The following is a 12,975-nucleotide window of genomic DNA, read 5'->3' on the forward strand; positions in this document are numbered from 1 at the left end:
AGAAAAGAGAACCCTCCTACCCTGCTGGTGGGAATGTAAATTGGTTCAGCTACTATGGAGAATAGGATGGAGGTTCCTTAAAAAACTAAAAATAGAGCTACCATATGATCCAGCAATCCCACTCCTGGGCATATATCTGGAGAAAACCATACTTGGAAAAGACACACGCACCCCAATGTTCATAGCAGCACTATTTACAATAGCCAAGATGTGGAAGCAACCTAAATGTCCATCAACAGATGAACGGAGAAAGAAGATTGGTATATTTATACAATGGAATATTACTCAGCCATAAAAAAGAATGAAATAATGTCATTTGCAGCAACATGGAGGGACCTAGAGGTGAAGTAAGTCAGACAGAGAAAGACAAATCTCATATTATATCACTTATTTGTGGAATCTAAATATGATACAAATGAACTTATTTACAAAACAGAAACAGACTCACAGACATAGGAAACAAACTTATGGTTACCAAAGGGGAAACGTGGGGGGGGAGGGATAAATTAGGAATTTTGGAGTAACATATACACACTAGTATATAAAGTAGACAAACAACAAGGACCTACTGTACAGCACAGGGAACTATACTCAATATTTTGTAAAACCTATATGGGAAAAGAATCTGAAAAAGAATATATATTTTTATATGTATATATGTGTGTGTGTATATATATATATAACTGAATCACTTTGCTCTACACCTGAAACTAACACCATATTGCAAATCAACTGTATTTCAATTAAATAAACAAACAATAAAAACGATGGTGTATCCATTCTACAGGATAGTATTGGGTTGGCCAACAAGTTCGTTCGGATTTTTCTGTAACCTCTTATGGAACTTTTCGACCAACCCAATATATAGCTGTTAAAAAGAATGAGAAGAGCCTATGGCTATTAAAGTAAGTGAAAATGCAAAATGGCATTCACAATATGAATCCATTTTTTAAAAAACAGGATTCAAATTTTGTATTTAAGAAAATGAGTTATATATGTAAATGCAAAGAAAAGGATCTGGAAGGTTATGCCTGCGACTCTAACAGGACTGGTATTGGAAGCTGCAAGTGGGTGAGTGGTGAACAGGACTTTTTCCCTCTATATACTTCTGTATCGTTTGAAATTTTATGAGCAAGAATGCATAATGTATTTCTTTTGTATTAAAAAATCAAAAAATTTAAAATATTAAGTAGTGGTATTTCTGACCCATTACTAGAGAAAAAGATAGGATTTCTACTCTTTTTCTTGTAAAGGTGTAACCTATTCCAGAACAGAAAATGAAACCAAACATAAAATTACTCAGCCTGTGCTAGAGTTTGGGGTATTTCTCTTCCCTTTAATTTCTTTGCTCGGGATCGCTGGAGGAAGAACCCAGGCCCCCGGCTAGAACTGGGAATAGTGGTCCCGTCCACAGGACAGATACGAGACCGACAGCACCACCCAGGGTTTGAGAATAAATCAGGGGTTTCTCCTGAATTTTTTATTTTCGAAACTACCTTCTTTGAAATGACCTATGTGAAGGTAGAACTGACCTGAGGGGAACGAGAGTGACCTGGGGCCACAAGGAAATAAATCCTCACTGCAAAGCCTCAGGAAGGACTGCTGCCTTCAGACAGGCCTGCCAGCTGAGCAGCAGCTGCAAAACAAATAGTCACCTGTGTTGTGGCTGCAGGACTCAACCAGCAGGCGCCCTGCGGCAGTTTAAAATCCCATTTCCTCATTATACATTCCTGCCCTTCATTACACTGCAGGTGACTGTTCCCCTACACCAGGCGTAAAGCAGAGGTTTAGTGCAGAGTCCAAAGGACAGCACTGAAGCAGCAGCGAGGCCAGAGGGAAAGGTGGGAGGAAGGGGGAGAAAGACTGACCTGCTGCTGAGCTCCCTGCCCCCACCAGCCATCTTCCCGCCCAGCCTGGCCTGGGCCTGAGCTTGGCCTCCGACCCCTCCAGGCTCCCCAGCCTCGGTCCGGTCCCGGGAGGCTGCTGGAGCCCTGAGCTCTGAGCAGGAAGTCTGCTCTTGGGACTCACCCAGAGATGACTCCGCCCAAGTAGGGAAAAGGGAAGTGAAAGTATTTATCAGTGAGCTGTGCTGTGCAGATGCCCTCCCTCTTCTCGCGACTCCACTGTGCTTCCAGCCATCCTGACATGTGATCCCAGGGATGAAAGACAAGGAATGACAGTCGGGGCCTGGAGGGCCAGGGGAGGAGCAGGGCCAGCCCTCAGGGGTCCACCTGTTTGTGCAAAGACAGCAACAACTTCTGCATGACCCCAACTGTCCCCAGTCTCCTGCCTTCTCAGAGCGGTTCAGAGCTTAGTACACGGTCGGGGTAAACTCCATGTGTGCCCCTTCCCCTTTCCGAGATGACCATGGTGGGGAGAGGGAAAGACAGAGACTTCAAATCTTTTCTCCGGGCTGTGGGAGAGCCTGGACCGACGCATTTAGGTCGCAGCGTATGGACATGGACCAGGAGAGAGCCCAAATGCTCAGGTTTATAAAGTGGAGAGAATGTTCTTAGTATTCCTGGAAATCAGCCAGAGGTAGGAGAAAAATCTCCAAGGCCCTGGGGCCAGAGCCAAGTTGGTGACAAGTGTTGACATCTTAGGTACAAGGGTCCAAGATGCCCCGACTATGGGGTTGCTTCACAACTGCAGCCAGGGGTGAAGAGGAGAAACCTGGGAAGCAGTCACGGGAATGCTGAGGGGCAAAGGCTTCTCTTTAGATGGAGATGGAGGTTGGAACCCAGATAACCTAGAAATGAAAAGGCAGGTGACCCCAGCTGAGAGGGTGACCCTTGGCCCTGAAGTTGTGTCTGTGCGCAGGTTTTTCACTCAGATACTGAGTCATCATTCCACAAAGACTGAGAAGTGATCAGAAGACTCACTTGAGTGAGCACAAAAGCAAATCATATTTGAAGATGAGGGGGAAGGTTTCTACCTTCTCTCCACTTCTGTTCTTTCTTTCCCCCAAAGAAGTGAGCATAATATCTCAGTGGTTGGGACAGATCCCAGGACACTGATGAGGGCATCTCTTCCAGTGGGCAGGGTCTCGGTGGTACCAGGTCCTGCACACGTGTGGATCCCTCTCTCCCTCCCTCACTTTGGGGGTGTAGAAGGGCTAGTAAGCCGAGCCTCTGTTGGGCACAGCCGTCCTCTGCTCCTGACTCCATGGGGCATGGGGTCCAGACAAGGCTGGCGCAGACCACACCTGCCGTTTCTAGTGTCCCCTCTCCCTCTTCTCTCTGTCCCTGGGCAGCTGGTGGCCCAGGCCACTGCCGTGCTGGCTGTTGACATAAATGTGCCCACTTTTCTGTTGTCTGTTGAGGACTTTCAAGTTGAGCACCTGGAATTAGAGGCCACCTAGCAGCGGCTGAAGGAGCAATCCACAGGGTGGACACTCCCGCGTGGGGGCTGCTCCTGGCCCCTGGCAGAGACCTCCTGTGGGTCTGAGAAAGCTGGGCCTGCACCACACTCCGTGAGAGCAGTGGGAGTTTCTGAAGCATCCCCAGGCCTCTGTGGAGAATGCAGTTTCTTTAAGCCAGGAACTCGGGTTTGGAAAAGGACAGGACCAAATTAAGAAGCAGGTTGATCCTAGGATAAACCATAATGAAAAAAAAATATATATATATAAAAGAGAATATATATCTATGTATAACTGCATCACTTTGCTGTACAGCAGAAATTAATACAGCATTGTAAATCAACCATACTTCAATTAAAAAAACAAAAAAGAAGAGGTTGAACTCCTCCTACAAACCCTGCTGGAGAGATTGAAGGAAATAAGGGGTCACCTGGGGCATTTTCCATGGCTGTGAGAACCGCTGGCAACGGGGAGCATCTCTGCTGTCCCGGGAGGATCCCAGCTACTGGGCCTGGAAACCCAGAGGGCAGGGGAGGTCGTGGTGGAGGAGGGACCTGGGGCAGAGGACCCACTAAGGCGACGGGCTTCATGAGCTTCACCAGGAGCAGCTTCCCCTCAGACTTCAGTAGTGGGGCTGAGTCTCTAAGCTGGCAGACCCCAGTGGGGACCAGAGGCTTGTCCCTGAGACCAGACAGTAGGACCTGGGATCTGAGCTTAAAGGGCAGAAGGAAGCAGCGTCAGCTGACAGAGTGGCCACTGAGGCCAGAGGATCAAGACCCTCCGCTCCTCCGTGGGCGTAGAAGTGGAGAGGAGTGGACGCCTGGGACCCAAATGGTTACACTCAGGCCCTGCTCCATTGTCCCCTTCCAGGCGCAGCACATCAGTCAGTGGGACTGGCCTGGACCCCCTGCTCCTCTCTCCTCCTGGGAGACTCTCTGGGTACAAGGGGTGAGTCTGCTTGTTCCTTGTCGGGTCTCCCTGGGCTTGTCCTTCCTGCAGGGCCAGGGCTCTGTCAGCCCTTCCAAGGTCAAGTGCACAGAGACAGGGGCCTGGGGAGTGGGGCGGTGTGGGGTGTGACTGATTGGAGCTGTGTAAGACTGTGTGGATAAGCCCAATTCTGAGGTTCCGTTTTAGGGATCTCTTTTTTGCTACATGGTAAGCCACATCACTAAGCCCTATCCAGCTTTTATCATGAAGAAAACTAGTATTTTGATCCCCATCTGTCTCACCGTTTTGCCTGTCAGTTGGTTTTGAACTCAAGTGGGGAGGGTTTATACACAGAATTTGGGGTTCTTCTCTGTGACTTTCACCTTCCTGGGATTTTCCTCTCTCTCCCCAGAAAGGCTGGTTGCCCTGGGCTTCTTCCCAGCTCTGCTGACCAGAAAGAAGGTGGGCTTCCTACCAAAGTTTTGGCCACCCCACGTAAGGCTGCGGCTGCTCTCAAGTAGAGTAATAATAAACAGGAAACATTTTGTCTGACTGCTTCCCTTGAGTTTTGACTTCCTTCTACCATCAGCCTGCTTTTGTTCACTTTCTAGAAGCCGTAGGCAATTGTTCTTTGCATATTGTCCTCATAGGGACGTCTTCCACCCAGTTTACTCAGGGAGAGCTGGAGAACCCCGTTCTCTCCTCCAGACAGAAGGCCCGGTCCTCTCCACCCAGATAGCAGGGTGTGTGCTGATGCCCTGGAACCCGCACTGGGAGGTTCAGGCTGAAGGGTGGAGCCCAGGACCTCAGGAGCATCAGTCCTACTGCCGTTCCCAGGGACACAGGCACACTCCCCCCAGGTAAGACCACAGCCAGGCTCCTTTACAGCCAACAGCCCACATATGCGTCCAGGTAAATGGAACCGACAGGGGCGACGGGCTCAGTGGCCGTCCTTGCCCTTGGCTGTCCAGGGTGGTAGAGTGGATGCTCTCCCTTCTAACATGTTGACAGACTCAGCCTTAATCTCCAAAGCACAGGCAACCTGTTCCATCTGATTCAGGAGTGTGCCCCCCAGGTTCTGTGGCCTCTCAGACTGACTGGCCTGGGACCACCCCATTCCTCCGCTTAGACATCAGAGCTCACTGATGGTCCCCGGGTGGGTTCTGCCAGTCAGTTTCATTTCCTTGGCTGTCCAGCCTCCTCCACCCCTTTCCTAAGAGACCTGGATTCCTTTGGGTGAAGACTTCTCCCCTTTGTGTGCAGGAGTGGAAGGAATGTTAACCGAGACACTGGCCCATGAGCAAGCCAGGCCAGCCAGACTCTCTTCGGGGAGCTGGACTCTCACGTGAAGTTTGTTAAGGAGTTAAAACACAGTTGGATAACACTTGTTCAGTGGCAGCTCCTTAACAAGGTGGAGGAGATGTTCCTGGTGTTCAATTCCTGGAGCAGCTCTGCTTCCTGCCTGGTCTGGGCTCTGAGCCCAGCCTCCTGCCTTTTCGCGAGCCACTGTGCATCCCATCAATGAAGTCCATCAGAATTTGGGGTTGAGAGAGAGACAGAGAGACAGAGTTCTGTTTCTCCAGGGAGCCCCGATTAATACAGTCATCAATATAGTGGACCAATGTAATGTACTGCAGGGTGGCTAGACAATCTTTGTCCCTTCAGGCTATCTTGTGACAGAGGGCGGGAGAATTCACATAGCCCTGAGGCAAGACTGTAAACATGTACTGTTGTCCAGTCCATGTGAACATGAACTGCTTCTTATCCTACTTCCTACTGAACGTTTATTTTTTGTTTTGTTTTTTTTTGCGGTTCACGGGCCTCTCACTGTTGTGGCCTCTCCCGTTGCGGAGCACAGGCTCCGGACGCGCAGGCTCAGCGGCCGTGGCTCACGGGCCCAGCTGCTGCACGGCATGTGGGATCTTCCCGGACCGGGGCACGAACCCACGTCCCCTGCATCGGCAGGCGGACTCTCAACCACTGCGCCACCAGGGAAGCCCCTACTGAATGTTTTAAAAGTACATTTCTCCATATTAATAGTTGCATGACATATATCATAGGCCGTGCTAACCTGCTCTAATGGAGATACCACACCAAGCAACAACAGCTGCGACTGGGGCTACTATTGGTTAAATTTCTAGTAGTCACCTGGCAGCCATGAGCCACTTAGCTTTTGCAGAAGCCAGACTGCTGTTCAAACAAAAATGTAATGAGGATTACAACCCTTGCATCCTTAAATCTTTGCATGTGGCACTAATCTCTGTCATTCCATCGTTCTCCAGGACTGTGATTTTCTTTCAACTTACCATTTTCACCAAGGGAAAGTTCAGTTTCAAGCCCTTCTGCTTGGCCTTTCCTAAGACAGTCATTGTTATTTCACAGGTTAAAGATCCAGGTCAGTCAACTGCTATGTATGTTCTCATTATCCTTACTTTCAGGAACTGGGGTAATGGCTGCTGGGTGATCTCATGGATTGAGTGGACTCACTGTTAGATGGACATTACCTTACATCCATACACTCCACTCTAGCAGGGACCGTGATGGTGCTTTGGGACCCCAGGTGTTAGCATCAACTCAGATCCTGTATCAACAACTGTTAAAAGATGTGTGTATTTTCCTTTGTCTGGCATATGGTTACTTGAATAAATGAGCTTAGGTCCTTTTGGTGAAGAACTCAGGGAATCACTACTTTTACACTTTCTTATGAGACCTGCCCTCATTTCCATGAGCAGGTCCTAGCTTTGGCTCAGGTCTGGAAACTAGGCAAGGGAGCTTGACTTTTTATCGGGGTAGCTGATCTCAGCCATCTGTTCATCTATTTGTAATCTTTTTTGATGATATATATGAAGCAATATCCTTGTTGGCTGCCCATCTCTCTATAAGTTTAAGGTGTACAGCATAATGATTTGTCTTATATACATCATAAAATGATTACCACAACAGGTTTAGTGACCGTGTCCGACTAGCTATCTCCATAGACTGCTTTGGGCCAGGGCTCCAGCTGTCATTCTAACCTTGCTGCACATTACAAAACTTACTTCATCTTGCTCTGACAGTTAAATGCTGCCACCTGGCTTCCATTATTCTAGACTCCTACCATTTCCATTGTCACTAGGGAATCCAGTTCTGTAAAACATTCCTCCACTATGCCAACCTACAGAGGACAGCCCCCACTGAGCATCTCAAGGATGCTGGTGCCCCTCAGCTGTGTGTTCCCTATCACCTTGTTAAGTTAATGTCTCTGAGGCTTTTTTTTTTTTTTTTTTTTTTTTTTTTTTGCGGTATGCGGGCTTCTCACTGCTGTGGCCTCTCCCGTTGCGGAGCACAGGCTCCGGAGGCGCAGGCTCAGCGGCCATGGCTCACGGGCCCAGCCGCTCCGCGGCATGTGGGATCTTCCCGGACCGGGGCACGAACCCGCGTCCCCTGCATCGGCAGGTGGACTCTCAACCACTGCGCCACCAGGGAAGCCCCATCCTCAGGCTTTTGGATCTTCTTTTCCACAGTCTGCCCTGGCATCTCTGCTTCCACTTCATCTAGTATGTACCACAGTTTATACCAAGCATTTTTTTAATTAAAATTTTTAATTAAATGTTTTTCTTCCAGTTTTATTGCAATATAAGTGACATACAGCACTGTATAAGTTTAAGGCATGTATAATGATTTGATTTATATACATCATGAAATGGTTACCACCGTAAGTTTAGTGACCAGCCATTTTTATTCCAAAATTAAAGGAATAGAAAAATATGTATATATATAAGCATTTAAGAGCCACCCAGGAGCATACTTGATTCATCCCCTTTGGCCCTCGCCAGGCTAATTAAACTTCTTGACACAGAAGAGTGCTTCTGTGTTGACAATTTTCCCTTTTCCAGTTTCACGTTCCCCTTTGTCCAGGACCCACCCCCAGACACGATCTCCTGGTACCTGCTGGTACATGTTGGCCAGTCCTGCAGCTCCACTGGGGTAGATGCTCTCTTCAGCTGGCAGGACAACCCAGGACTTTCTCAGTGGGGTCATGCTGGGAGGACTCTGCAGTCTTCATTCAAGCAAGATTAGGATGGGGTAGGGGAGGGGTCTGTCTTCCAACAAAGGCTAGGGAATTCTTTTGCAGGCCGTGTGTTGAGGGAGACCTGGAGTTCGAGGTTCTCACTTGCATCTACCTAGAAAGGCTGATTCTGATTCAGGACTGCACTCCTTCTTTACCAGGGCTCTGCCTTTGGCACAGGAGACCATCCCAGCTTAGACTGCAGTCTTCTCCTGTGTTCTGCCATTCTTAAACCTGGGACCTGTGTCAGGCCTCCCTTTTGTCTGCCTTCCAGCTGCAGTTGTAAGGGTGTCTCTGCTTTGACTAATAGATTTAAGGCTGTCATTTCTTCTTTTCAATATATTAGTGGCACTTAGCAATAGCCACCAAAATCCACAATTCCATTTACCATTTCTCCCTTTGTGAATGCCAATTTCAAAAGCTAGTGAAATCCTCTTTATCTCATCAAGTTTCCCAAAGGTGAAAGTTTGGCAACAGCACTATTAGAGCACACCAGGGACCATCAATATACCACCCATCACCATCTGGCCAGACTGTGATCCAAATCCAGAACCCACCCTTACAGCCTGCTTGCTAGGATCGTTACCTTAAGTTGGGTTCCCTAGAAGCAGAGTCTGAGATAAAGTCTCTTAAGTAAGTGATTTATTGTGAGTTTCTTTGGGAGAAACGGGGGAGGGAAGCAGGATTATAGGAAAAGCTAAGCAAGGATGTAATCACAGCCACAGACTAGCTCCAGCCGGATCTCATGAGGAACACAGGAGCATGAATCATAACACAAGGTTGAGTCCACCTTGGCACCGGAGGCTGGCCCCCAGGCCAAGGAAGTGTAACCCTCCAGGTGAAGCTGGCTCCGTTTGGCTGAAGGCAATGCTCTGGGGAGGGGCGGCATAAGCAGCCAGCCTTCCATGCGGCTGGGGGATGAGAAGTCTGCTCCAAAAGGGGTTTTCCAGGACACTAACCACATCCACTATTCCAGTGAACTGCCCTCGTTTGTCTCCTGAATAGTGAACACTTCCTTGAAATTCTTCTCAAATTCGGCCTCCAGTCTAAGTCCCATTAGGCCAAAGTCTTTGAACTGGAAAAAAATAAAATAAAATGAACGCAAAAATCATGGTGCTCATCATCAGTGTCATTGCACCTTGTAATTGAGAATGGTCAGGACTCCTGTCTCAGACACCCTAAGTTATACGAGCCAGGTTACGCTAAAAACCTCATGCAGCGAGGAGCAACAAGATAGGAATGGGAACTCATAAGCACACCTTACTTATTTGGACTCTTACTTATTTGGTTGGGTTATTGATTTCAGTGAGAGTTAGAAAAGTAATCTATGCTCTTTGTAACAGTGCAAATAGTACAGATTGCTTTTAAGTTAGATCAATGACCTTCCTTTTTCATTGACACTTCTGTTTCCCTCTGGCGACTCCTGTTAAACTATATGATCCATTCACATGGAGTGGAATCTGGAGATTGGGATTTCGGAAGAGGTCAGATTGCGCGTTTTGGGGGAGAGGTAAGAAGCACAGTGTGACTTTAAGATGCAAGTCTCTTCTCCCTGGGTTTGGAGCAGGCAGGACTCTGCTGTTCTCAATGGCAGCTGTAGGAGGGTCTGAGCTCTTCGAGGCCTGGGGTTCTGGTTGCAGGGACACCTTCTGATTCGCTGTTACTACGCCTTGCTGAGCTCCAGTCTTGAACGGAAAAGTCACTGACTTCCGGAACTCTTGCTTTGCAGGTTTCATAGGATGAGGGAAAGTAAAATTTCCCAGGCACCAGAAAATGAGGGCAGAGTGGTTCAATGGACAGAAAATGAAATGGAAGCGGGGAGAACCACTTACCTTGTAAGATGCCCTGTGGTTCTGAAAGATGAGGCGCATGTCCTGCACAAACCCCTCCACATGGGAGTAACCCTGCTCGTTCAGCCTCTTCTTGATCTTGTCCAACCACATGGGCTCCTTTAGGTTTTTAGAAGCCTCTTTAATCTAGTGAAAAACAAAAATCAATGGGAGAATTACTGGCAGAGTTCAATGTGTGCCTCCTGTGGATTCCCATCAAATCCAGTAGAAATACAGAAAGGTAACAGCAGCTTTCACTCCCAGGGGATTCTGATCTCAAATCCCATGGGTACCTGTTTCAAGGTGGGGTAACATCATGGCAGCCTGTAATCACAGTTTGTTATTGTTACTTACGTAATAGTAGTATGGAATCTTCGCAAAAAAGGTGCTCTCTGAATGACAATAGACCTTCAAGAGGAGGAGCTCACATTTCTGCAAAAGAAGGTGGCTGTGAGTGAAAAGCAGCTTGGAGACAATGAGCCCATATACATGCCCAGGCAGAGGCATGACTCACACCAGTATCTGGAAGTTTCCCCAAACATGGATGGCTCTTGGAGACAGACATGCAATGGCTGCAAACAAGTTCTGGTGTGATTTCAGTGTGACTGAGTCATGGCTCACCCTTTGGTTGCCTTTCTCCTGACCCTGCCTATCTGACTTCTCACATGTGAGGGGAAAGGGGAAGAATTGGGGTTCCCATCCGACTCACCAACTGCTCCTCAGGCTGCATCTGCCTTGCCAGGACCTCAGATTCCCCAAGACATTGCTGGCTTCCTGAAGACTCCTTTATCCTGCAGAAGGTGCAACTCCACAGGTTCCTAAGGGGCCAGACATAAGTGAGTGAGGGCAAGGTCCCTGGAAACTGTCATCACTCCTATGTCTGATACTGTCCTCCTTTCAGGAATGTTGATGGACACAGCTGGAGGAGGAAAGGGGCACCTCCAGAGTCTCCAAGAACCCCACATGGGGTCTGAGCCAATGACCCTCATCCCATCGAAGGAGCAACAAGGGGTCAGGGCATGGAGGTGGTGTCAGGATGAGTAGTGGGCTCTTCTTTCTCTGTCTGTTTCTGGGAGCACAAGGAATCCTACCCGCCAGGCCTGAGTGTCGAAACTGGGTCTTAACCCCTGGGGGGCCTCGGGCTTCCCTCAGCCCATTAAGAACGTGGCAAAATGAGGGAACCAGCCCACGTTTCCTGCCTTTTCTGAATAAGTGCAGAACACAAACGAGTGGCATTTCCACCCCCATGAACAGAAGTCCATGCTGGAAAACTTCTAGGAAAGGACAGTAGCAGTATGTGGGCAAAGGACCTGGCTACTGACCTAGAGGAGAGCAAAACGCATTAACCTGCCACTGCCAGCATCTTGAAACAGCTCTCTGGATCATACTGCTGGACCCTGTACCTATGGCCCTGCTGTTTCCCCATCCAGACATAGTAAGAACTCTGTAGGGAGAGTGTGTACGGCAGGAGGAAGGGTCCCTAATAAGAAGGGAGGGGCTGCATCTCACGAACCTCTCAGTTTCCACAGGTGGGATGTGACAGTCCTCATGAAAAGATCTCGAACAAGTATCACAGCAAAACAGCTTTCCTCCATCCCTGCACGTCTCACACACATCTGAGTTTCCCAGCTAGAAGGTAAAACAACATCTATATCCCTGGTGAGACCTCAGAAGGCCAGAACTAGGGGAATCTAGAACTCATTGCCTTTGTGTGAATCTGAATGGACACATATGCTTCTCCCTGAGATATTAAAGAACAGCATAGCGTGGTGATTTCAGAAGCAGAAATTGTGGTCTGCAATGAAATTCAGGAGGAAGGGCCTGTGTGTCAAACCAGAAAAGTCTTCCCTATAAACCAGAGACTCGGGCTTCCCTGGTGGTGCAGTGGCTGAGGATCTGCCTGCCAGTGCAGGGGACATGGGTTCGAGCCCTGGTCTGGGAAGATCCCACATGCCACGGAGCAACTAGGCCTGTGAGCCACAACTACTGAGCCTGCGCGTCTGGAGTCTGGGATCCGCAACAAGAAAGGCCGCGACAGTGAGAGGCCTGCGCACCGCGATGAAGAGTGGACCCCGCTCACCGCAACTAGAGAAAGCCCTCGCGCAGAAACGAAGACCCAACACAGCCAAAAATAAATAAATTAATTAAAAAAAAAAAACAGAGACTCTAACACTGAAAGGCTAGCAACAAAACAAGACAATTTTTTAGGAATCTGAATAACTTTATTACCTTGCAGATAAAATAAGCTCCTGAAATAAAGTGTTAAATGCATTTGTCTACACCACAATAACTAAACTGACTCCTTGAAGGGTGATATATTGAGAATTTAATAAGGTGGATTAAACTTAGTGTGGAAAGTAATACAAGATTATTTAAACAACTATTTTGAGTCTTGTTCTGGGCTTTTGCGTGAAACTACTTGTATTGGGTGAATTGGGATTCTGGCCATTCTTTTTTTTTTTTTTTTTTGGTGATACGCGGGCCTCTCACTGTTGTGGGCTCTCCTGTTGCGGAGCACAGGCTCCGGACGAGCAGGCTCAGTGGCCATGACTCACGGGCCCAGCTGCTCCGCGGCATGTGGGATCTTCCCGGACCGGGTCAAGAACCCGTGTCCCCTGCATCGGCAGGCGGACTCTCAACCACTGCGCCACCAGGGAAGCCCCCATTTCTTTTGCTTTTGAAATGGTCATATATGAGGAAGTGCTAGCTCCAAGGACCATTTTGCCAAAAAGTTCCCATTCAATGTTCTGGGGATCCTCAAGGACACCCCCCAATTGGAGACTGAGACTGCTCTGACATGGAGTCACGGCGCC

The 12,975-nt window shown here is 48.4% G+C and overlaps 2 protein-coding genes across 23 annotated transcripts in view; both read right to left on the reverse strand.

The window, feature by feature from the left end:
- The window catches only part of LOC116756459 (nuclear body protein SP140-like protein), an 87,222-nt gene extending 85,200 nt beyond the window's left edge, over positions 1-2,022 (reverse strand). For all 3 annotated transcript variants that reach the window (XM_032636827.1, XM_032636826.1, XM_032636825.1), the window contains exon 1: positions 1,869-2,022. In XM_032636827.1, the coding sequence (XP_032492718.1) occupies positions 1,869-1,900 (32 nt within the window). In that variant the 5' untranslated portion in view covers positions 1,901-2,022. The remainder of the gene's footprint in view (positions 1-1,868) is intronic.
- Positions 2,023-8,955: 6,933 nt separating this feature from the next.
- LOC116756319 (nuclear body protein SP140-like) overlaps positions 8,956-12,975 on the reverse strand; it is an 87,828-nt gene continuing 83,808 nt past the window's right edge. For 15 of the 20 annotated variants that reach the window (XM_032636603.1, XM_032636600.1, XM_032636591.1 and 12 more), the window contains 5 exons: positions 11,676-11,791; positions 10,872-10,980; positions 10,517-10,594; positions 10,166-10,309; positions 8,956-9,408 (listed from right to left, as the gene is read on the reverse strand). In XM_032636603.1, the coding sequence (XP_032492494.1) occupies positions 9,301-9,408; positions 10,166-10,309; positions 10,517-10,594; positions 10,872-10,980; positions 11,676-11,791 (555 nt within the window). In that variant the 3' untranslated portion in view covers positions 8,956-9,300. The remainder of the gene's footprint in view (positions 9,409-10,165; positions 10,310-10,516; positions 10,595-10,871; positions 10,981-11,675; positions 11,792-12,975) is intronic. The other 5 variants (XM_032636589.1, XM_032636597.1, XM_032636584.1 and 2 more) reach the window with 3 other exon arrangements.

This window comes from Phocoena sinus, chromosome 7 (assembly GCF_008692025.1).
Source record: "Phocoena sinus isolate mPhoSin1 chromosome 7, mPhoSin1.pri, whole genome shotgun sequence".
Classification (NCBI taxonomy): domain Eukaryota; kingdom Metazoa; phylum Chordata; class Mammalia; order Artiodactyla; family Phocoenidae; genus Phocoena; species Phocoena sinus.